This window comes from Neodiprion lecontei, chromosome 3, assembly GCF_021901455.1.
Source record: "Neodiprion lecontei isolate iyNeoLeco1 chromosome 3, iyNeoLeco1.1, whole genome shotgun sequence".
Taxonomy (NCBI): Eukaryota; Metazoa; Arthropoda; class Insecta; order Hymenoptera; family Diprionidae; genus Neodiprion; species Neodiprion lecontei.
Genome location: NC_060262.1, coordinates 16,784,745 through 16,811,164, shown reverse-complemented (window position 1 = coordinate 16,811,164; position 26,420 = coordinate 16,784,745). Strand labels below are relative to the sequence as shown.

Below are 26,420 nucleotides of genomic sequence, written 5' to 3'. Positions count from 1 at the left end.
ATTCTAGTATGTAATTGCCTACTTGTTTGCCCAATGTATATTTTATCGCAGTTTTTGCAGGGAATTTTGTGAACCACACAAAAACGCTTGTCCAAAGGTAAACGGTCTTTGAAGGAGTGTAAATTCGAAAATTTGGTGATCTCGAAAAATTAACGACGGAGCCAGGAATCGAACCTGGCGATTAGAGATGCTTAGTCGGAGTCTTACTTTACTACACCATCCAGCCGCCCTACAACATTTCACCTACACATTATATTCTTACTGGTGCTTGAAGAGACGAAAATTCTTAATACGTAAACGGTCTTTGCCTGAGTCAAAAAATGGACATAAGTCATGCTTGTTTTTTCCAACAAATTGGATGTTGTACCTAGCGAAAATTCTATTTAACGACTCAAAAAAGGCAGCAACATAAGGAATAGACACAAAATTTTTTGGAATGATTGGAACGTCATCAAGATCATTGTTGTTGGGGTCATTAGATGACAAGATCAAGAGGTGCCTCTTCTGTATATGTTCAAAGGATAGTCGTTCTTGCGTAATACGTCATAGATCAAAGAAAGATTCTTATTATGAAATTCTCAGCTAGACAATCTAATGGCTCTGTCCACCAAGCAGTTGATCGTACTGGTCTTGTATGATCTAGGGTGGTGCGAACGATAATGTGAATACCTTGGTGACCACGTGGATTTGTGGTACTAGACAGTTTTGATGAACTGATTATCGTTGATGATTAGTACGTCTAAAAAACTACACACTAAAATTAAGGAGCACAAACGGAACATTCATGGCCTAGATGAAAACTACACTGCTATAACCAAACACTATTGAACTAGACCATGTTTCTAGTTATGAACGTGCTAGCGTCTTAGCTGTGGAACCGGTGTATTACAAACGTCTTCTTCTTGCGATGTGTAATATTGTTGCACATCCTCTTGCAGTTAATTTACGTCAAGATATTGAACATCTCAGGAATATCTGAACGTCGGTAATAAATCATTCTTAGTTTCCTAAGCTACCTACTGTGCATATCTCTACTCTATCTTCAAAACTTACTTACTTGACACTTTGGCGCGATTCTCCAATAACTCGAAATTACTAAACTATAACAAAATCAAATGTTGGGCGTCATACGCTTTAGCGTCGAATTTCAAACAATAATTGGAATCAATATGAGACAATACGAAACAATACGAAAAATAACTAAAGAACCCGTTGTATGGCTGGCTAGGCTAAGGTACTCACACGAACTGGTAGAGTGGCAGTAATCAAGGCGGCTTACGATAACTAAAGAATTGAAGAAACAAAGAAATAAAGAATAAACTCAAGTCAGGGAAAATGAACGGGTCAATAGCGAGAGATAATAGCGGAAGAATAAGACAAACTTTACCATAGATTTTAACTGGTATGAAGAATTGACACTCATTAAGGGTTTACAAAAGTGGTAGCGCAGACGAGAGAATTAATAATTTACAATATTTGAAAATTCGAGAAATTACATCCAGAAACCTTACAATATAATTTCGAGAGAGTGAGCAATTCAGAGAGTTTGCAAAATAAAGAAATACATTAAATACACCTGAGTACAATAAAATCAGGGATAATACACAGAACTTAAATCAACACAGAAATACGGTACTGCGGAAAGATACAAAGAAAAGAATAACAAGAAAAAATAATATAAGATTGTCAATGGCAATAGGAAAGGTTCGGCAGTATTTAGCGACTAACTTTACGCTCGGTTATACTCCAAGGAACTCAATTTACGATACAATAAGCGCAATATAAATAAAATATAATAAGTAGTACTAGCACAAAAAATTAAGAAAAGGAAGATGAAGCCAATATGGCTCAAGACACGGTAGAAATTACAGAAGTAGACTAATAGAGATTTACAAATAAGCAAAGAAATACACAAATACGAAAGAATTATTTATTCGATAGTTACGAAGTCACTCAGATACGGAATTGAAATATTTTTTATTTTTATCATTATTTATTATTATTTGAAACTCGTTTGTCTGTTTGTACTTGCACGTGCCTCATGCAATCTGCAATTCGTTGGCCAACGATCAAAGAATGAACAAAAATAAAAATTGAAACTGTCACGAACGCTGCATATACCCAAGTATAACATTGTATAACCATATCATTAATTATTAATTCGCTTTTAAAATAGACGAGGAAGCATAGCCTTAATTTCACAATTAAATACATATAATTCAACCATCTTATAATTCAGTTCGTGGCACGACGAAACCGCAGCGGCGCAGTTGACCGACGCACCGTCAGCGTTCCCGCGCCCGCCAGATTCCGGGTGTAATCAACACCGGGATGAGGCGAGCGCGAGATCACGCGCTTCTAGAATGATCATCGCGAGGCGAGCCTTTGTTCTGCATTGTAAAATCAGCAAAAACCTCGCTCGCTGTCCGACGCTCCAAGGAGTGTTGGACGAGCGAGCGAAGCTAGTCCCGTTAGAAACAGCCTAATAACGACATCTACGGAACCCGGCTCCTTCAAAGCTGTTGTGAGTAGTGTATATATGAGAGTTCTAACTCAAAGATGGCGGCGCTCCCCCCTAGTTCCCCCCTAGCCCCCCCCCCAGTCATTTTCGGCGGCTATTTTCATAGGATTTGACACACACACACACACACACACACACACACACACACACACACACACACACACACAAAATAATTCCTGTCGAGACTTGTTTGGCGCCGGAAAGCCGCACATAAATCAGATAGGGTAAGAATCCGCTAGATCTATTGAAAAATTCCATGAAATGACCCCTGAAGGAAGGTTTAAAATGGCGTTTTGAATGCTTTCAACAATTTTTTTATTTAACATCAATTACATTTAGTTTTCTTATTGTATTCTCAATTATCTTATTCTAAATTTTAACGAGTAAAATTATACATATTATTTTCAATATCCATATTAATTAAACATATCATTATTTCGAAATTGACTTATACCAATTTTTTAACAGTACCACTGATCGGATTATATTCAACAATGCGATCATGCAAGATCATGCAGTAGGCAGAAGTGTGTGGCGGGAACGTAATGCTACAGTCAAATTCCAATCGAATGTCCACAGGTTCAGTTTTCAATGTTTCGTTCTGCTTGGAGCAATCGATGACGATAAGGGGAGCTTGGTTTATAAATTCACGCCTCGATAGCAAAGGCTCAGCTTTTTTATTATAGTAGCTCATTTGAAACCGAACATACATATCATAGAGAATGGCGGGGGATGTGCAGGCTCGGACTTGTTCGCTATCAAGAGTCGTAAAACCCCAAAACTGTGTGTACACATACCATCCGGTGAAGAGCGGGCAAGATAAGATTTTTCTTACACCAAACACTGTTCGCTACCTGCTTTTCGTTGACCGATTTTTCACACCACATGGCCCACGCTGCTTAAAGACTCATAAAACTCAAAAACTACATTAGGCGGCGGTGGGTTCGTGGAGAGGGGGAGGGGGAGGGGGTGAAAACCTGTTCCAACACGCTTTAAGGCAAGATGCAGCTGCGGAACTGGGTGACTTCAAACTGGCAGATAAACCGCAAAAATTTAGGGATGGTGGGAGGGGGGCGGCGGACCCCGTCGCCTCTGACGTCATTTTTTACATGAATTTCATCTTCTCTGCAGAGTCGGGAGGGTGATGAAGAGCGGGCAAGATAAGATTTTTCTGATACCAAACACTGTTCGCCACTCGCTTTTCGTTGACCGATTTTTCCCAACACATGGCCCACGCTGCTTAACGACTCATAAAACCCAAAAATTTAGGAATGGCGGGTCGGATAAAGGGCGGACCCAGTCGTCTCTGACGTCATTTTTCCCTCCGAGATGCGCAGAACGCAGTGCGCACCGCATCTCTGACGTCATTTTACTCTCCGATATGCGCAGAACGCAGTGCGCACCGCATCTCTGACGTCATTTTACTCTCCGATATGCGCAGAACGCAGTGCGCACCGCATCTTTGACGTCATTTTACCCTCTGATATGCGCAGAACGCAGTGCGCACAGTTCCCAAATTCTTGCGATCTATCGGTCTATATACATATAAGCTCAAACATCCGATGCAGACTCGTCAGTCTTACACGATACGTGCAAGTCAAAAAAGTTATACAAAGTTCAGCTTATATCAACGTCAAAGTCATGGCAGTCGAAGCGTATATGGGACTTGCGGAGCAGATGGAGAGGAGGTACAATTTGCTGAGAGAGCAACCACCCGGAGAAGAGAATGACGCCATCATCAATCATTGGACTGATATTGGAATTGCGAATATCCAAGTTCTGCGCGATATTTCCATGCAACGAGGAACAACCGTTGGTGCGAAAATACGGATCCAACATACGATCGCACTCCTGCAATCTTGGGTGACGAAGATCAAGCAGTTGCAGCAGCGCACAGTGGTGACGGGTGGAAATATCGGTACTCCTGCGGGTGTACAATGGGACGACGTGGATAGCGCTTTTGCCAGCCGAATCAGAACGGGGGTTATCACAAATCTCCGTCATAAAAATTTGGACGCCTTTCTGGACGATGTGCAGCGCGTCGTCACCGAGAAGTTGGAGCTGATACTGCGCGAGGAGGGAAATGTGAAGGTTAACATCATATTATCGTGCAAATTCGAAAATGCCAAGCACGAAGAGATCTCCACTGAAGTTAAGAGTTTCAACACCTCCAACGTGGCGATTCTCCTCCCATCGACCAATATAAATGGTTGGTTTACACGTGCACGGGGTGATCTGCAGTCAAAGGTGGAAGATTTCGAGCAACGCGATTCCGGCTGGAGTATGATTGAGATCCTTAACCTCACTGTAAATATCAATCGCTATCAGCCTCTCGCCGCGGGGGCTTCAACATTCGTCGACCTGCCCCAAGACATTCAACGGAAGAGAGCGGTGGTGAACGTGAGAAACGAGGACGAAAGATGTCTTCTCTGGTCCGTCATAGCAGCCCTCCACCCGGTCAAGATCAACGCCGATAGGACTAGCCGTTATCATCGATATATTTCCGAGTTGGACTGTACAGGTATCAAATTCCCTGCTACTCTACATGATGTGAAAAAGCTTGAGAGATTAAATAATTTGCGCATCAATGTATATGGAATAGAATCTCAAACTTTTTCGCATCATGCAAAATCAAATAAAAGCGTCATCGTGCCAATTTATTTGAGTAAAAATTTGCATAGCGTAAACACTGACACGATCCATCTTCTAATGGTTGAGAGTAATCCGGAAGACGATATGACTGGCGAGTTTGCACCGAGATTCCATTTTGCTTGGATTAAAGATCTTTCCCGATTGGTGAGCAAACAATTGTCTGATCATAATGGCCAGCTGTTTTTATGTGACAGATGTTTGTGCCACTTTAGCGTGAAACACGCCTACGACAATCATCGGCAAGATTGTATTACGCTAAATAAAGTACGCATGGAGTTTCCCAAGTGTAAAGATTTAGTATTTTCCAATTTTCAAAACAAAGGCACCGTTCCGTTTGTCGTATACGCCGATCTCGAATGTATATTAATCCCTGAACCTATAGATGAATTTGAAACTCGTAAGACTTGTGAAATTCAAAAGCATATCCCGCACAGTGTAGCGTACTATGTACATTGCGCGTACGATGAGACTTTATCGGAGTTCCACGGTAAACGCGGTGTCGATTGCATAGATTGGTTTATGCAACGGCTTAAAGATTTATCAATTCAAGTAGAGTCACGCATCAAAAACATAATTCCGATGGAGTCTCTTACCCAAGTGCAACGCGATCGTCACATGCGCGCAAAGAATTGTTATATTTGCGAAAAACCGTTTACCCCTGAGGAGAAAAAGTGTTACGATCACTGTCACTTCACGGGTAAATATCGTGGTCCTGCTCATAATCGGTGTAATTTGAATTTCAGAGAGTCGCACACAATTCCAATAGTTTTCCACAATTTGTCCGGTTACGATTCTCACTTTTTAATAAAATCTCTCGCGTCAACTTTTCCCGGTAAAATTACACTGCTACCCATAAATAAGGAAAAATATATATCCTTCACGAAACGCGTCGATGGAACAATGATGCACTTGAGATTCATCGATTCGTTTCGATTTATGGCTAGCAGTATCGATAAACTTTCCAAATATTTGACCGATACCGATAAACGCATAACACGTAAATTTTATAATAACCCGACTCAGTTCAGTTTGATGACCCGCAAAGGCGTTTTTCCCTATGAATACGTCGATTGTTGGGGGAAACTCGATGAACCGCGATTACCTGCAAAGAAGCATTTCTACTCGCACCTCTGCGATGCAAATATTTCAGACACCGATTACGAGCACGCGAAAACTGTTTGGAGGGAATTCCATTTAGAGTCATTGGGGGGCTACTCAGATTTATATTTAAAGACCGATGTTCTTTTGCTTGCCGATATTTTCGAAAATTTCCGCGCTAGCTGCTTCAAAACATACAATTTAGATCCGTTGCACTACTACACTGCACCGGGGCTTGCTTTTGACGCGATGCTCAAGCATACTAATGTAAATTTGCAACTTTTAGACAACCCTGAAATGGTATTATTTATTGAAAGAGCCATTCGAGGCGGCGTAGCGCAATGTTCTAATCGACACGCTAGGGCCAATAATAGATTCATGGGAACAGATTTTGATTCAAACAAAGCGGAATCGTATCTCATGTATTTTGATGTGAATAACCTGTACGGTGCAGCTATGAGCGTGCATTTACCAATCGGTTCGTTCGAGTGGGAATATCAGCACATCGATATAACGAACCATCCGGACGATTCGCCGATCGGTTACTTTCTGGAGGTAGATTTGGACTACCCTGTAGAACTCCACAAGGATCACAAAGACCTACCTCTTTGTCCCGAACATTTTACTCCTCCGGGTAGTAAAAATGCCAAACTCGCGACCACCCTTCACCCCAAAACAAAGTATATATTGCACTATAGAAATTTGAAACAGTGTTTGAGTTTAGGATTGAAATTAACGAAAGTGCATAGAATTTTGAAGTTTGCGCAATCTCCATGGCTCGAGCCTTATATCACGCTCAATACAGACATGCGTAAGCAATCTAGGAATGAATTTGAGAAAAACTTTTACAAACTCATGAATAACGCTGTGTTCGGCAAGACTATGGAGAATGTGCGAAATCATAAAGATGTTAAATTGGTTACAAAATGGGAGGGAAAAGGTGGTGCGAGAACGCTTATTGCCCGAGCAAACTTTCACAGCTGCACCGTATTTGACACTGATATGGTTATCATTGAAATGAATCGTGTCAAAGTTCACTTCACCAAACCTATTTACGTCGGCGCATCAATTCTAGATCTGTCAAAAATCTTTCTCTACGATTTCCACTATAATTATATTAAAACCAACTTTTCGAATAAACAGGCTAAATTGATGTATACCGACACAGACAGCCTTATTTATCAATTCAATGTGCCTAATATCTACGATATCATCAAACGTGATGTAGATACAATGTTTGACACCTCTGACTATCCGCCCGACAATGTGTATGGTATTCCCCTTAAAAACAAAAAACAACTAGGGCTAATGAAGGATGAAAATAATGGTAAAATTATGACAGAGTTTGTGGGACTGCGAGCAAAGCTGTACACATTTACTACGATGGGCGAGGATGGGGAAAAATATGACAGTGGCGTAAAAGTGAGTAAGCGTGCCAAGGGTGTAAGAAATTCATCGATAAATAGCATCACGTTTGATGATTATAAGCGCTGTCTGACGGCTTACCGAGAGTTGACTCTTCCACAGTGTTTAATACGCAGCAAAAAACACGAAGTAAGCACGATCGTACAAAAAAAATTGGCTCTGAGTTGGCAGGATGACAAGCGGCAATTGATACCTGGACAGACCGACACCGTACCTTGGGGGTTTGTCCCAGCCTCCCAATAGCTATAGGATAAACTTTAAACATAGAATTGATGTAAATATTTGATGTTTGACGCCTCGAACGATCCACCATCGGGCGGAAACGTTTCATGATCAATACGATATTTAATGGATTTGAAGTTTCAAAATGCGAATTCATATACTCAACAATTGTTTATTTATTTATTATTGATATATCAAGCAATTATTCATATTTATTCGTTTACCACGAGAAAAGTTTTCAGAAAATGAAAAAAAATTTTCAGGAAATGAAAAAACTTTTCAGAAAATGAAAAAAAGTTTTCAGAAAATGAAAAAAAGTTTTCAGAAAACGAAAAAAAGTTTTCAGAAAATGAAAAAAAGTTTTCCAAAAAATAAAATGTGTAATAATCGTATGGCAAAATTGCATATTATCATTGTTATTATCACTATTATTATTATCATTATTATTATTATTATTATTTTCGTAGTACATGCGCGCACAAAGGAGATAAAATGTGGAAATATTTGTATATTCAAAATCTTTTATTGTAATTCGGAAAATACATACAAATTATGTTACATGTCTGTTTTATTTATCCAACTATTGTGCGAATTATCAAAACCCGACCACTTCACATAGAACAGATTCCCCCATTTGCGTAACACTTTCTCCACAAGGTAGCCGTCGGGATATTTCACTTTGGTGAGCTCTTCCTCGTAGAAGCCCCCCTCGATGGGATGATCTTGATAATCGGTAAGTTTGTAGGTGGGTGGATTGGTATTTTTCACCTCACTCACGGTGAATATTTCCGTCGTCCAATTGGATGTATAGCCTTTTTCGAATACATTCTTGTACTTGCTGATTCGAACTCGATCGTCTACACTGAATTTCCGCGCTCGATCACTTCGTTTGATTTGCCGAGGCTTGTACACGCTACGATACAGCTGTTTTTCATTCTCCGTGCTAACATCCTGTAAGTTTTATTTGAATCGTGCGATGTTTGGTGTTGTTGTAGGACTTCATTAAATCATCCAAAATATTAATCCACTTGTGAAACCCTAGGAGAGTAAACCACATCCACATTTTATTTTTTCAATGTTCGACTAAAAACGTTCGCATATCGACGCCTTTATGTTGCTGAGTGTCAAATACATGTTGATATTGTGCTGCATCATGAGGGCTTTCAATTTGCTGTTGTGAAATTCTTTGCATTGATCAACGTATAGATGTGCAGGTATACGGCTCTGGGTTAGTACAGATTTCATAGCAGCAGCCGCATCTTTCCCCCCACCACGGATGAGGATGAAACAAAAATGTGACAACGGTGTTAAAGTGGGTAAGCGTGTCAAGGATGCGAAAACTGCAACGATAAATAACATCACGTTTAATGATTATAAGAACCGTCTGAGGGGCTTACCAAGAGTTGATCAACCCCACAGTGCTTAATACATAGTAAAAAAATGCGAGGTTAGCTCCAATGTACTGAAAAATTGATCATGAGTTGACAAGACGGTAATATGCAACCGATACCTGGGCAAACAGGCACCAGAACTTGGAGGGTGTGCTGCAACCCCGCAATAAACTAGCCGTAGGCTGGAACTGAGGGCATAGAACCGTTGTAAATATATGCGTTTGACATCCATGGCGATAGTTCATGAAGCAGAGACGTTTCGCCGGCAATACGATATTGAGCAGATCGAAGTTTTAAAATTCGAATACCGTGTAAATTCATGTATTCATCAATTATTTATTTATTTATTATTAATATATTGAACAATTATTCATATTTATTCGTTTACCACGAGAAAAATTTTCAGAAAATGGAAAAAAGTTTCCAGAAAACGAAAAAAAGTTTTCAGAAAATGAAAAAAAGTTTCCAGAAAACGAAAAAAAGTTTTCCGAAAACTTTTTTCCCATTTGATTAACACGTAAAAAAAGTTTTCAGAAAATGAAAAAAAGTTTCCAGAAAACGAAAAAAAGTTTTCAGAAAATGAAAAAAAGTTTCCAGAAAACGAAAAAAAGTTTTCCGAAAACTTTTTTCCCATTTGGTTAACACGTAAAAAAAGTTTTCAGAAAATGAAAAAAAGTTTCCAGAAAACGAAGAAAAATTTCAGGAAATGAAAAAAAGTTCATCAAAAAATAAAATGAGCATTAATCGTATGGAAAAATTATAGATTATCATTATTATTATTATTATCATCATCATTATTATCATCATTTGAAGACCTTTGATCACGGCAGGCGATGGTGGAGGTGCCCCCTGCTACCAAGGTCCGGCACTATCGACGTCGAGGCCACCTGCAGCCCCTCTCTTCCGCAGTCTAGGAGGACCGCGATCCTCGCCCCTTCCAAGGTCGTCGCAAGAGCTGTCATTGCTCGCGAAGTAATGACCCCCGGATTTAGAGTTCGCATGATTGAGCTACGCATACGACGTCCTGGCGCGGAGCTTCAGGGGCGGCTGTGTCCTAGCATTTCACAAGTGGACTAATATTTTGGCTGTGCCGCCCCGAAGCTGCACGCCAGGACGTCGTATGCGTAGCTCAATCATGCGAACTCTAAATCCGGGGGTCATTACTTCGCGAGCAATGACAGCTCTTGCGACGACCTTGGAAGGGGCGAGGATCGCGGTCCTCCTAGACTGCGGAAGAGAGGGGCTGCAGGTGGCCTCGACGTCGATAGTGCCGGACCTTGGTAGCAGGGGGCACCTCCACCATCGCCTGCCGTGATCAAAGGTCTTCAAATGATGATAATAATGATGATGATAATAATAATAATAATGATAATCTATAATTTTTCCATACGATTAATGCTCATTTTATTTTTTGATGAACTTTTTTTCATTTCCTGAAATTTTTCTTCGTTTTCTGGAAACTTTTTTTCATTTTCTGAAAACTTTTTTTACGTGTTAACCAAATGGGAAAAAAGTTTTCGGAAAACTTTTTTTCGTTTTCTGGAAACTTTTTTTCATTTTCTGAAAACTTTTTTTCGTTTTCTGGAAACTTTTTTTCATTTTCTGAAAACTTTTTTTACGTGTTAATCAAATGGGAAAAAAGTTTTCGGAAAACTTTTTTTCGTTTTCTGGAAACTTTTTTTCATTTTCTGAAAACTTTTTTTCGTTTTCTGGAAACTTTTTTCCATTTTCTGAAAATTTTTCTCGTGGTAAACGAATAAATATGAATAATTGTTCAATATATTAATAATAAATAAATAAATAATTGATGAATACATGAATTTACACGGTATTCGAATTTTAAAACTTCGATCTGCTCAATATCGTATTGCCGGCGAAACGTCTCTGCTTCATGAACTATCGCCATGGATGTCAAACGCATATATTTACAACGGTTCTATGCCCTCAGTTCCAGCCTACGGCTAGTTTATTGCGGGGTTGCAGCACACCCTCCAAGTTCTGGTGCCTGTTTGCCCAGGTATCGGTTGCATATTACCGTCTTGTCAACTCATGATCAATTTTTCAGTACATTGGAGCTAACCTCGCATTTTTTTACTATGTATTAAGCACTGTGGGGTTGATCAACTCTTGGTAAGCCCCTCAGACGGTTCTTATAATCATTAAACGTGATGTTATTTATCGTTGCAGTTTTCGCATCCTTGACACGCTTACCCACTTTAACACCGTTGTCACATTTTTGTTTCATCCTCATCCGTGGTGGGGGGAAAGATGCGGCTGCTGCTATGAAATCTGTACTAACCCAGAGCCGTATACCTGCACATCTATACGTTGATCAATGCAAAGAATTTCACAACAGCAAATTGAAAGCCCTCATGATGCAGCACAATATCAACATGTATTTGACACTCAGCAACATAAAGGCGTCGATATGCGAACGTTTTTAGTCGAACATTGAAAAAATAAAATGTGGATGTGGTTTACTCTCCTAGGGTTTCACAAGTGGATTAATATTTTGGATGATTTAATGAAGTCCTACAACAACACCAAACATCGCACGATTCAAATAAAACTTACAGGATGTTAGCACGGAGAATGAAAAACAGCTGTATCGTAGCGTGTACAAGCCTCGGCAAATCAAACGAAGTGATCGAGCGCGGAAATTCAGTGTAGACGATCGAGTTCGAATCAGCAAGTACAAGAATGTATTCGAAAAAGGCTATACATCCAATTGGACGACGGAAATATTCACCGTGAGTGAGGTGAAAAATACCAATCCACCCACCTACAAACTTACCGATTATCAAGATCATCCCATCGAGGGGGGCTTCTACGAGGAAGAGCTCACCAAAGTGAAATATCCCGACGGCTACCTTGTGGAGAAAGTGTTACGCAAATGGGGGAATCTGTTCTATGTGAAGTGGTCGGGTTTTGATAATTCGCACAATAGTTGGATAAATAAAACAGACATGTAACATAATTTGTATGTATTTTCCGAATTACAATAAAAGATTTTGAATATACAAATATTTCCACATTTTATCTCCTTTGTGCGCGCATGTACTACGAAAATAATAATAATAATAATAATGATAATAATAATAGTGATAATAACAATGATAATATGCAATTTTGCCATACGATTATTACACATTTTATTTTTTGGAAAACTTTTTTTCATTTTCTGAAAACTTTTTTTCGTTTTCTGAAAACTTTTTTTCATTTTCTGAAAACTTTTTTTCATTTTCTGAAAAGTTTTTTCATTTCCTGAAAATTTTTTTTCATTTTCTGAAAACTTTTCTCGTGGTAAACGAATAAATATGAATAATTGCTTGATATATCAATAATAAATAAATAAACAATTGTTGAGTATATGAATTCGCATTTTGAAACTTCAAATCCATTAAATATCGTATTGATCATGAAACGTTTCCGCCCGATGGTGGATCGTTCGAGGCGTCAAACATCAAATATTTACATCAATTCTATGTTTAAAGTTTATCCTATAGCTATTGGGAGGCTGGGACAAACCCCCAAGGTACGGTGTCGGTCTGTCCAGGTATCAATTGCCGCTTGTCATCCTGCCAACTCAGAGCCAATTTTTTTTGTACGATCGTGCTTACTTCGTGTTTTTTGCTGCGTATTAAACACTGTGGAAGAGTCAACTCTCGGTAAGCCGTCAGACAGCGCTTATAATCATCAAACGTGATGCTATTTATCGATGAATTTCTTACACCCTTGGCACGCTTACTCACTTTTACGCCACTGTCATATTTTTCCCCATCCTCGCCCATCGTAGTAAATGTGTACAGCTTTGCTCGCAGTCCCACAAACTCTGTCATAATTTTACCATTATTTTCATCCTTCATTAGCCCTAGTTGTTTTTTGTTTTTAAGGGGAATACCATACACATTGTCGGGCGGATAGTCAGAGGTGTCAAACATTGTATCTACATCACGTTTGATGATATCGTAGATATTAGGCACATTGAATTGATAAATAAGGCTGTCTGTGTCGGTATACATCAATTTAGCCTGTTTATTCGAAAAGTTGGTTTTAATATAATTATAGTGGAAATCGTAGAGAAAGATTTTTGACAGATCTAGAATTGATGCGCCGACGTAAATAGGTTTGGTGAAGTGAACTTTGACACGATTCATTTCAATGATAACCATATCAGTGTCAAATACGGTGCAGCTGTGAAAGTTTGCTCGGGCAATAAGCGTTCTCGCACCACCTTTTCCCTCCCATTTTGTAACCAATTTAACATCTTTATGATTTCGCACATTCTCCATAGTCTTGCCGAACACAGCGTTATTCATGAGTTTGTAAAAGTTTTTCTCAAATTCATTCCTAGATTGCTTACGCATGTCTGTATTGAGCGTGATATAAGGCTCGAGCCATGGAGATTGCGCAAACTTCAAAATTCTATGCACTTTCGTTAATTTCAATCCTAAACTCAAACACTGTTTCAAATTTCTATAGTGCAATATATACTTTGTTTTGGGGTGAAGGGTGGTCGCGAGTTTGGCATTTTTACTACCCGGAGGAGTAAAATGTTCGGGACAAAGAGGTAGGTCTTTGTGATCCTTGTGGAGTTCTACAGGGTAGTCCAAATCTACCTCCAGAAAGTAACCGATCGGCGAATCGTCCGGATGGTTCGTTATATCGATGTGCTGATATTCCCACTCGAACGAACCGATTGGTAAATGCACGCTCATAGCTGCACCGTACAGGTTATTCACATCAAAATACATGAGATACGATTCCGCTTTGTTTGAATCAAAATCTGTTCCCATGAATCTATTATTGGCCCTAGCGTGTCGATTAGAACATTGCGCTACGCCGCCTCGAATGGCTCTTTCAATAAATAATACCATTTCAGGGTTGTCTAAAAGTTGCAAATTTACATTAGTATGCTTGAGCATCGCGTCAAAAGCAAGCCCCGGTGCAGTGTAGTAGTGCAACGGATCTAAATTGTATGTTTTGAAGCAGCTAGCGCGGAAATTTTCGAAAATATCGGCAAGCAAAAGAACATCGGTCTTTAAATATAAATCTGAGTAGCCCCCCAATGACTCTAAATGGAATTCCCTCCAAACAGTTTTCGCGTGCTCGTAATCGGTGTCTGAAATATTTGCATCGCAGAGGTGCGAGTAGAAATGCTTCTTTGCAGGTAATCGCGGTTCATCGAGTTTCCCCCAACAATCGACGTATTCATAGGGAAAAACGCCTTTGCGGGTCATCAAACTGAACTGAGTCGGGTTATTATAAAATTTACGTGTTATGCGTTTATCGGTATCGGTCAAATATTTGGAAAGTTTATCGATACTGCTAGCCATAAATCGAAACGAATCGATGAATCTCAAGTGCATCATTGTTCCATCGACGCGTTTCGTGAAGGATATATATTTTTCCTTATTTATGGGTAGCAGTGTAATTTTACCGGGAAAAGTTGACGCGAGAGATTTTATTAAAAAGTGAGAATCGTAACCGGACAAATTGTGGAAAACTATTGGAATTGTGTGCGACTCTCTGAAATTCAAATTACACCGATTATGAGCAGGACCACGATATTTACCCGTGAAGTGACAGTGATCGTAACACTTTTTCTCCTCAGGGGTAAACGGTTTTTCGCAAATATAACAATTCTTTGCGCGCATGTGACGATCGCGTTGCACTTGGGTAAGAGACTCCATCGGAATTATGTTTTTGATGCGTGACTCTACTTGAATTGATAAATCTTTAAGCCGTTGCATAAACCAATCTATGCAATCGACACCGCGTTTACCGTGGAACTCCGATAAAGTCTCATCGTACGCGCAATGTACATAGTACGCTACACTGTGCGGGATATGCTTTTGAATTTCACAAGTCTTACGAGTTTCAAATTCATCTATAGGTTCAGGGATTAATATACATTCGAGATCGGCGTATACGACAAACGGAACGGTGCCTTTGTTTTGAAAATTGGAAAATACTAAATCTTTACACTTGGGAAACTCCATGCGTACTTTATTTAGCGTAATACAATCTTGCCGATGATTGTCGTAGGCGTGTTTCACGCTAAAGTGGCACAAACATCTGTCACATAAAAACAGCTGGCCATTATGATCAGACAATTGTTTGCTCACCAATCGGGAAAGATCTTTAATCCAAGCAAAATGGAATCTCGGTGCAAACTCGCCAGTCATATCGTCTTCCGGATTACTCTCAACCATTAGAAGATGGATCGTGTCAGTGTTTACGCTATGCAAATTTTTACTCAAATAAATTGGCACGATGACGCTTTTATTTGATTTTGCATGATGCGAAAAAGTTTGAGATTCTATTCCATATACATTGATGCGCAAATTATTTAATCTCTCAAGCTTTTTCACATCATGTAGAGTAGCAGGGAATTTGATACCTGTACAGTCCAACTCGGAAATATATCGATGATAACGGCTAGTCCTATCGGCGTTGATCTTGACCGGGTGGAGGGCTGCTATGACGGACCAGAGAAGACATCTTTCGTCCTCGTTTCTCACGTTCACCACCGCTCTCTTCCGTTGAATGTCTTGGGGCAGGTCGACGAATGTTGAAGCCCCCGCGGCGAGAGGCTGATAGCGATTGATATTTACAGTGAGGTTAAGGATCTCAATCATACTCCAGCCGGAATCGCGTTGCTCGAAATCTTCCACCTTTGACTGCAGATCACCCCGTGCACGTGTAAACCAACCATTTATATTGGTCGATGGGAGGAGAATCGCCACGTTGGAGGTGTTGAAACTCTTAACTTCAGTGGAGATCTCTTCGTGCTTGGCATTTTCGAATTTGCACGATAATATGATGTTAACCTTCACATTTCCCTCCTCGCGCAGTATCAGCTCCAACTTCTCGGTGACGACGCGCTGCACATCGTCCAGAAAGGCGTCCAAATTTTTATGACGGAGATTTGTGATAACCCCCGTTCTGATTCGGCTGGCAAAAGCGCTATCCACGTCGTCCCATTGTACACCCGCAGGAGTACCGATATTTCCACCCGTCACCACTGTGCGCTGCTGCAACTGCTTGATCTTCGTCACCCAAGATTGCAGGAGTGCGATCGTATGTTGGATCCGTATTTTCGCACCAACGGTTGTTCCTCGTTGCATGGAAATATCGCGCAGAACTTGGATATTCGCAATTCCAATATCAGTCCAATGATTGATGATGGCGTCATTCTCTTCTCCGGGTGGTTGCTCTCTCAGCAAATTGTACCTCCTCTCCATCTGCTCCGCAAGTCCCATATACGCTTCGACTGCCATGACTTTGACGTTGATATAAGCTGAACTTTGTATAACTTTTTTGACTTGCACGTATCGTGTAAGACTGACGAGTCTGCATCGGATGTTTGAGCTTATATGTATATAGACCGATAGATCGCAAGAATTTGGGAACTGTGCGCACTGCGTTCTGCGCATATCAGAGGGTAAAATGACGTCAAAGATGCGGTGCGCACTGCGTTCTGCGCATATCGGAGAGTAAAATGACGTCAGAGATGCGGTGCGCACTGCGTTCTGCGCATATCGGAGAGTAAAATGACGTCAGAGATGCGGTGCGCACTGCGTTCTGCGCATCTCGGAGGGAAAAATGACGTCAGAGACGACTGGGTCCGCCCTTTATCCGACCCGCCATTCCTAAATTTTTGGGTTTTATGAGTCGTTAAGCAGCGTGGGCCATGTGTTGGGAAAAATCGGTCAACGAAAAGCGAGTGGCGAACAGTGTTTGGTATCAGAAAAATCTTATCTTGCCCGCTCTTCATCACCCTCCCGACTCTGCAGAGAAGATGAAATTCATGTAAAAAATGACGTCAGAGGCGACGGGGTCCGCCGCCCCCCTCCCACCATCCCTAAATTTTTGCGGTTTATCTGCCAGTTTGAAGTCACCCAGTTCCGCAGCTGCATCTTGCCTTAAAGCGTGTTGGAACAGGTTTTCACCCCCTCCCCCTCCCCCTCTCCACGAACCCACCGCCGCCTAATGTAGTTTTTGAGTTTTATGAGTCTTTAAGCAGCGTGGGCCATGTGGTGTGAAAAATCGGTCAACGAAAAGCAGGTAGCGAACAGTGTTTGGTGTAAGAAAAATCTTATCTTGCCCGCTCTTCACCGGATGGTATGTGTACACACAGTTTTGGGGTTTTACGACTCTTGATAGCGAACAAGTCCGAGCCTGCACATCCCCCGCCATTCTCTATGATATGTATGTTCGGTTTCAAATGAGCTACTATAATAAAAAAGCTGAGCCTTTGCTATCGAGGCGTGAATTTATAAACCAAGCTCCCCTTATCGTCATCGATTGCTCCAAGCAGAACGAAACATTGAAAACTGAACCTGTGGACATTCGATTGGAATTTGACTGTAGCATTACGTTCCCGCCACACACTTCTGCCTACTGCATGATCTTGCATGATCGCATTGTTGAATATAATCCGATCAGTGGTACTGTTAAAAAATTGGTATAAGTCAATTTCGAAATAATGATATGTTTAATTAATATGGATATTGAAAATAATATGTATAATTTTACTCGTTAAAATTTAGAATAAGATAATTGAGAATACAATAAGAAAACTAAATGTAATTGATGTTAAATAAAAAAATTGTTGAAAGCATTCAAAACGCCATTTTAAACCTTCCTTCAGGGGTCATTTCATGGAATTTTTCAATAGATCTAGCGGATTCTTACCCTATCTGATTTATGTGCGGCTTTCCGGCGCCAAACAAGTCTCGACAGGAATTATTGTGTGTGTGTGTGTGTGTGTGTGTGTGTGTGTGTGTGTGTGTCAAATCCTATGAAAATAGCCGCCGAAAATGACTGGGGGGGGGGCTAGGGGGGAACTAGGGGGGAGCGCCGCCATCTTTGAGTTAGAACTCTCATATATACACTACTGTTGTGTAAAGAGCATCAGACTTAGAGTCACCGACGATTAGAGTGGGAGCCCCTCTAAATCTAGAAGCGGTACTCAAAAGCGTCTCGCGTCGTGGCGTTAGTCCTTGAAGCTGGAGTAAGTGTTTAAAGCTGTGCCACGAACTCAGTCGAGCCGTGTAGTGATAAGTGTAATCATAATCAAGTGAGAGAGTGAGTAGAAACCACCCAAGAGTGAGTAGACGAATGAATGAAACATTAGGTTAAGAACGTTTCCTGTAAGCTTCCTCGTCACCAATTTTCTTGCTTTCCAATTTTATTTGATCATTAAAAAGCTTGCATTCTATCGTAAACATTTCTAAAATTTTAATAATAAATCCTCCACCCTAGTCACAAAGATCGCCCTGTAGAGGACGATCACCAACCTACCCACACAAAATTAAATATAAACCTCTACGGTTATCTAGAGGGTTAAGTCGTCGTGTGCGAGACCGCTCCGCACGTAACAAAACAACTAACTGCCATGCACGTAGTGCATAAAATATAATTCGAAAGTGGACACTGGTTTCCTAAGGATTACTGATCGTGACAGTAGTTACTAGGGTACCCGAAATTTCGGATACTCGAATTCTGGTTCGGATCGGGTTTACATCGGGTTAGGTTTTTTGGCAAACCCGAATTCTTCGGGTAGTCCGAAAACTAGGTAATCCGAAAACTTCGGGTGATCCGAAAACTTGGGGTAGTCCCAAAACTACGGATAGTCCGAAATCTTCGGTTAGTCCGAGATTTTCGAAAACCGCTGTTCACTTTAGAAATCCCAGTATTTTTGAAGAAGTGAAAATAGCCACGAGCAAAATTTTCGAAAACTCCACAATTTTCGGCAAACCCAACATTTTTAAGGAACTTGAGATTTTTAGTAATACGAGATTTTCGGGTAACCCGAAAGTTTCTGGTAGTCCGAATGTTCGGGTATCCCGAAATTTTTGGGTATTCCGAAATTTTCGGGTACCCGATCCGAAAGTAATTCGTTTTACCTGATCCGATCCGACTCGAAGAATTTTAGTACCCGCATAACAAATCAGAGCAGTGGGTGGTCAGGGGGGAGTAGCTAAAAAATCAAACTATGCATATTCTGTTAGCTGTTAAATCGCTGAACATTTTGCCGTGAGAAAGAATTCGCTGCGATAAATTTTAAAGGTACTTCTCTGATGGTCGAAAACAAATCGGATCAGGGGGTGTCAGGGGGGAGTAGCTTAAAAATCAAACTATGCATATTCTGTTAGTTCTGAAATCGCTGGAAATTTTGTCGTAAGAAAGAATTCGCTGCGATGAATTTCAAGGGTGTCTTTTTTTCGTTTTTCATCAAGGGTTGAATATCAAAAATTGTCATCGTTGATATGTAAAAGCTCCCAATTCACGTAACATGCCAGTACTTATGATTTGGAATTTTTTATTTTTTTTGTCTTTCGTCGTGATCGGGCGTGGATATATCCATAGGGGTTATTTTTACGACATTGTTTTCAACGTATATCAGGAGCAGGGTTGCAAATTTTTTAATGAAAAAGTAATTCATTAACCATTACTTTTTCAATTCATAATGGAAATAATTACCACTGAAATATTTAATTTAATTTAATGTTTTAATGAAAACACTAATGCAATTAAAAAAGTAATGCATTATTTGCAACCCTGATCAGGAGCTCCTAATTAGCTCTTAATTGTCACGTTTTCAAAATAATTTTAAAAAAATATTTCACTTCGCGGGGCTACCTTTTCGGTAAGCTTCCCCCCCTGCCTCCCCCCCCCGTCACTTTTCAAAATTGATTTTCTCGTAACAGAAATGAGCTCAAAAATCGTGGTTTGCGGCATTTTAGAGCACATAAATAGCTCTTTAATACATGATTTTTTGAAAATTTTTCGAGCAAGTGGGGGGCCAGCTTTACGGATGTCTTTTTTTGAATTTGATGGTGTTTTACGTTTAATTGACGCGAAAGCAGCAGAGATTTTAGAAATCTTCAATAACTGCGCCGTTTAATATGTATGCATTTTCTATGGTCTGAACGTCAGCTGTGTAATAATGCAATTAATAGATATAATGAAATGAGTCTAAAAACTTTCTTCTCAAGTAGGAAAGACTAGTTGTTATAGCGTCACCTGGACACTAACTTATCGAGCACTGATAACTCGCTGATCTCTGTCCAATTCTGGCTACACTTTTCTAATCTTAAAGAAAATAGAATGTCTATCATAACCGCCGATTTGTTGGTTGCTAGGTCAAATAACACGTTTATGGTGATCGTCTTTCACTTGCTGTTTTCTCAAATAGTTTATTCTGTTACGTCCAGCATACCACTTCTCTCTATTTTTCCTACTCGCTAACTCTCCCACAGTTCTTACATTAATCTCATGGTCTCTGTCCTGTCCTCTTATCTCTACGTAGTCTCACGCTATCCACTATCACGCTTACTCATCAAATTCCATTCCCTACTCCTAGCATTGTCACACCTTTTCTGCACCCGTACGATTCGCGTCTCGAGGGACACTTCTATTCTAACTCTCAACAACGTCACATCTGAACTTCTTACATAGCTTCATACAGCACACTTCGTTTTTACCGTCATCTGAATTTCCTCGAAATAAATATATTAGTAATATCTCAAACAAACCCTACGTTATTCGATCCTCATCCTGATTTCCGGTTGTCCTGGAACTTAAAAGCGAAGCCAACCAGTTTACTCTTACCGCTCAGGAGTTACTCTACTCACGGACGTAACAATTCATTAAAAAAAAAAAAAAAAAAAAAAACAACAGATCCATGGAAAAAGTAGATGATTAGATAATATTTAATTTAATTAGCTATGCAATTGTTTCTATACAACATTTTTATTCCAAACAGGTGGAGACGATTGTAGACTTCAATGGTTCGACATAAGAATGGGTACACAACCAGCTGGAAATAATAGAATACATGGCGCTGGGGTTACAAGTCTCCATAGTAATGCAGCTCAAGAATTTACATTGGCTTCTGGAAGGTGAAGATTTCAGTCTACGTAATTGAGTACAATAATGCAAAATAAATCTAAGTCGAGTTGGATTATATTGCTGGAAGTTGAATTACTATAAATTCAGCTGTTAGGATTGTTAAAGATCATTTTTATAAATAAGAGAATGCGTTCAAGACGTAAGATGCTTAACAAAAAATGTGTAGCTAAACTTTGTCTTCCACTACAAAAGAAGGAGAAGGAGGCGAGTAGAAAATAGCAAAAATAAATGAAGTTACAACAGTTCTTGATAGAGTTTGGAACTGGTTCAAACGCATGCGTGCGTTCTGTAAGGTCGTTGAATGAAGTTTTGAAAGTTGAGGGCAAGAAAATGATTTAAAAAAGAATATTTTCATATTCACAGCAGTATTTACATGTACACATTATTGCACGTCTCATAGATTTATTATAATACTAACAAAAGATTGCTAAAGAGAGCTAGCTAAATAGAGCCTGTTGAACCTCGCCGTAGCTAGAAAACAAAGCGAAACTCAAGTTCTTCGTCTGCTTCTAGCAGGCTGGCCATCTCATCTTTAATTTTAAATTGTCATAGGTCGTAAAATGATTGCATCGAAGACCACGACGATTATGTTTTCATTTCACTTATGGGGCATTCCTTGTCAAAACAAAAACGACGACGATTATGTTTTCATTTCATTTATGGGGCATTCCTTGTCAATACACAATCGTCGTTGTTGTCGATGCAATCATTTTACGGCTTTTGACAGTTTAAAATTAAAGAGGGGATGGCCAGCCTGCGAGAAACAGACGAAGAACTTGAGTGGTGTCGAGTCGGCGGTGACCGAGTTCGATCTTTCAAGATATTTGCTCGGTATATACTGTGACAATGGATGTACGTCACTGCCATTACTTCACATTTTCAGCAACCTTCCATTTGCTTTAAACAAACACCCATTGCTGGCCTTGGTAGATATAATACAAGAGTTCTGAGAGACAATGGCGGTGTACCGGCAGGGTCAGCCTCGATTCTTGCCTTACCGACAGTTCGTAGGTAACCCCGTGATGGTGAGCTTTACCAGCGGTAATGTTACCGACAGGAGCGTTATCATAGGTGGCGCCAGCTGTATTTTTGCTCGATTTTACCGGCACACGGTTCGATAATGAGATTTTTGTGTTGTCAGATGAGCAACCATTTTCGAATTTTTGCCGTTAGATGGGAGACATTTTACCGAAAGAAGTCTTATCGATAAGAGTATTGATATAGATGGCCTCACCAGTCGCTCTTTTACTGATCAGGTCTGTTGCCCGCCCAATATCCACCGTAAGATGGTGTTACCTCCAGCCTTACCTACAGTTGGTGTTATTTGCAGAAGTGTCACCGCAGGTTTTGTTACATGTAGCGCCCCTTTTATCGATCAATCGATTTTTGTCGATTGACTCTGCTTTGCTTCCAATGTTCGCCGCAAGATGGCTACTTTTTATTAGGTAGAGGTGGTAGTGGGTAGCATAGAACGTTTCAAAATAAAGGTTGGATACTCTAAATAGATGTTTTTCAATTACATTCTGAATGCAGCTTGTGTAACGCAATAATAATAAATCATATTATTTTGAATTGAACAAATAACCTTATACATATTTTTTTTATTGACGCAATAATAATTAAACATCTTATTCCAAAATTAACTTGGACTAATTTCGTTATCGTGCCACTAATCGGACTGTACTCGACAATACGATCGTGCAAGGTCATGCAATAGACTGCAGTGTTCGCAGGAAATTCCACGCTCGCTTCAAATTCTAATCGAATATCCACCGGTCCGATTTGTAACGATTCATTCTGTTTCGAGCAATTGATAACGATGATGGGAGCTTAGTTTATGAATTCATGCTTCGATGACGAAGGTTCAGCTTCTTTGTCGTAGCAGGCTGTTTGAAACCGGACATACATATCATAGAGAATGACCTTTTGATTATTGGATTTATCCAGATTCAAATTTCCATAGGAATAACACTGTGATTTGAGGAAGAGTTTTACATCTTTGATTCGGCAAAGATCAAAGTCGCTAGTATTTTTCTGTACATCGTTTCTCCTTGCAGTTTGGAATCCCAGAACGACATATCTCCGCTTCTCCAGCTGTATCAATATCTTGACCACCCATACATGCCGCGTCGTTGACGGGAGCATCGGATACACGTACGTTTCCCAAGAACGAAAACTCATGTATATGGCCGGATCCTTGGCATTGTAGTTGAGTAGCTGGATTTTCGGTTTATCGGCTAGTTTAATGTAGAGCAACAACCATTAGATTTTATTTAGGGTAATTTTAAAGTTTTCCGCGGGTGGGGTTTGAATCACAGCATTCAAATCAGTGTTGGAACATGTGAGAATCAATTCATGTTTAGCATTGGCGACGACTCGACAATATCCTTGGCGAAGCCCATGACATCATTCAACGGTACAACAAAGTCGAAATTTCCTACAGCATCGGTTAGTTCATTATTTCCACTCAACCAACCGGTATTTTCCATACTATATTGCTGGCCCGGACTCAAGGATAAGTGCCCCTGCATAACGCTGGTGATACCAACATTTTTATTCCGATCACTCTCCACACCATACAACTCGTAGCAAACTTCCTCAAACAAATGACTAACAGCCATATTGATCAATTTCGGAGTCACCCCCGCAGTCATACTATCATCCTTTGTAATTTTTCCATGAATACGCCGAGAGCTTTTACCGGGCAGTAGATGCAAGTCTTGATGTTGAACAGTAATATGGATTTCGACGTTGTTCTGGAAGGTAGATGATGTAAACGCTTGATGGTGTGGATCTCAGAGTGCGCGACCGATTTGCCGAATGTCACGGGTTTCTGTATTCTTATTATTTCTTCCATGGTAATACGGACAGGATGCAGTGAACACGAATTCTTATTATCCAGAATCTCCACATAATCGAAGACCTAGGCTTTGGAGAAACCGAACTTCAGAGGTGTCAGCCTCGTTGGAGATAAGCTCCGCCAAAGGTGCGGGGCGGCTGATGATTTTTGGCTATGACGTCTCACTTTTATAACTTGCCCAACTTTTTCGTTTCGAGCACGATTCTCATTATTTGAGAGATTTTACATATAAACGCACAGTTCTATTTTCTCCGCGAGAATTAATCAATTCGTCGTCTTGATCGATTACTCTCAGCTGTAAATGATGTATCGACTGTACGGCGATTGGCAGGTAAATGATGTTGGCAGGCACTTCAACAATCTTATATTCTGATGGAATGGTAGCGAAAAATTCATGAATCGTGTGAGATCGACGCTCGTTTACGTACGCCCCTGTGGTTATATTGCACTTAACGTGCAAAGTATCAACCTTCAGTAAGGCCACCGGTGATTCAGATTTATAAGTAGGTCACGTCTTGTGCTAGCTCAACCGCTTCAAATCCTAATAATCGACCGATGGAATCTTTGGGTTTGAATTCTGCTACATGATCGCATGTGACTTCACCGCTCAGGTCATTGTTATTGACTCTCAGACTGAGGGTGATGTTGGAGGGTAGCTCCTTTTGCAAAAAACTTTCAATATCCTTAATTTCGTAGCTTCCAGTGGGTATCGTGATGACTTCCTTGCTGTTGTCCGCTCGTTCCAGGTAAAATTCATTACAGCTCTCTTTCATATTGGGTATCGAATTCAATGTCAGGAACTCGACGAGTCTGAGAACACAGTTTTTCTCCGACGATAACGCGGTTGCGGGAAAATTTTGTACCTCTAGCACGAAGGATGTGCTCAACAGTGTCACCCTCAATGATTGTACGATGAACAATGCTTGCTCATGTGGTACTCGTCTTTTTATAGCTGTATGCTGAGAAATTTGAGGTATAAGTAGCCGCAAATCACGTATCATATTCCTGATACGTATTATGATTGTATTTTACGCTACCAACCCCGAGATACTTCATTAAATCCCTAAGTGGTTGGAAATCGTCGAAACTATCGAAATTCACAACATGATCGTCACTTTTCTTGTACACAATGCAATGTGTCCCTGACCGTTTTTATCATTAAGATTAATAATTGCAGATTCTCGCATTTTTCGCCTTGATTGCGATAGATGATTCCGCATAAACACGCCACGAAAATGTGAAATTTTCGCATTTTTAGCATATTTGCGTAAAACAATATCCGTGAAAGCTCGGTGTGATAGCTTTGTTCGTTTTTTGCCTGCCGTAAATACAGACCCATGCTGCTCCGGTAGGGGCTCAGGTATAATTCCTTGTGCAACCGCCTTCACTGTTGCATTGTGCTGTTTGTTTTCGTTTAAGGGACAACACCACTGTGACCCCCTGTTTTTGTTGCCATTTTTCAAGATTTTTTTTTTGTGGGAAAAAAAAGAGATATTTCCAAATTTTTTTTTTGTTTTGTTCGTTGTTTATTAAAGATACATAACAAATTTTTTTAAAATTTTCACGCCCCATGGTGGCGCTGGGGAAGCTCCCGCGTCAGGTGCCGTTGCTTCTGCAGTGATTCGCGGCACGCAGCAGAACTGTCTTCAAAGTCGATCTGAAAAAAAATACCGAGTGTTTTCGTTAATAATATGATATTTTGAAGAGAAGTACATGGGGATTTGAAAAAATATTGATTTTTAAAAAATTGGGACGCTTTTGAAATTTAAAGTCGATTTTCGAGCAAAATTTCTCGTCGAAAAAAGCCTATAATTTATTTATCTATTGAGATATCGAAAAAATCCTATGTACTTCTTTAGATAATCTAGTTTTATTGATGCAGTCCAAATTTGAAGTCGATCGGATAAGAATTGCTCGAGTTCTACCGCGTGCCGTACTCAAAAAAGTGGTTTTGAGAAAAACGCGTTCAAAGTTTGAAGTTCGTTTTTATGCGATAAATTGAAAAAAAAAAATTTCTTACCTAGTCAGCGATTCCGGCACCATATAGTTGGCCTTCAAGAAGCAAATCACGGTCTCCAGCAACTTTTCTCGAACTTGTAGAGGCTCTCCTTGCCTCTTTTGCAGCATCCGATTTTCAGAGCTATAACGGTTCGGAGGTTTTCGATTCGAAATTTTCGATCGAGACCTCGTCGGATAGCTCCGTTTCGTACCCTTTTTCCCCGCGTACACTTTCTCGTTATTCATTTCGATGTTAAAAGAATAATTTTGAGCGTTCGATATTTGTAAACGAAACGATTCGGAGCGTTTAGATGCGAATAGCGTGGTTTCT

The 26,420-nt window shown here is 40.2% G+C and overlaps 1 protein-coding gene across 3 annotated transcripts in view; it reads left to right on the top strand.

Moving 5' to 3' along the window:
* Positions 1–26,420, top strand: part of LOC107227666 (diphthine methyltransferase) — a 102,979-nt gene that overhangs the window by 59,900 nt on the left and 16,659 nt on the right. For all 3 annotated transcript variants that reach the window (XR_006903468.1, XM_046734986.1, XM_046734987.1), the window contains one exon: positions 21,086–21,221. Coding sequence is in view for 2 of the 3 variants with exons in the window: in XM_046734986.1 (XP_046590942.1) it covers positions 21,086–21,221 (136 nt within the window). In the remaining variant the exon portion in view is untranslated. The remainder of the gene's footprint in view (positions 1–21,085; positions 21,222–26,420) is intronic.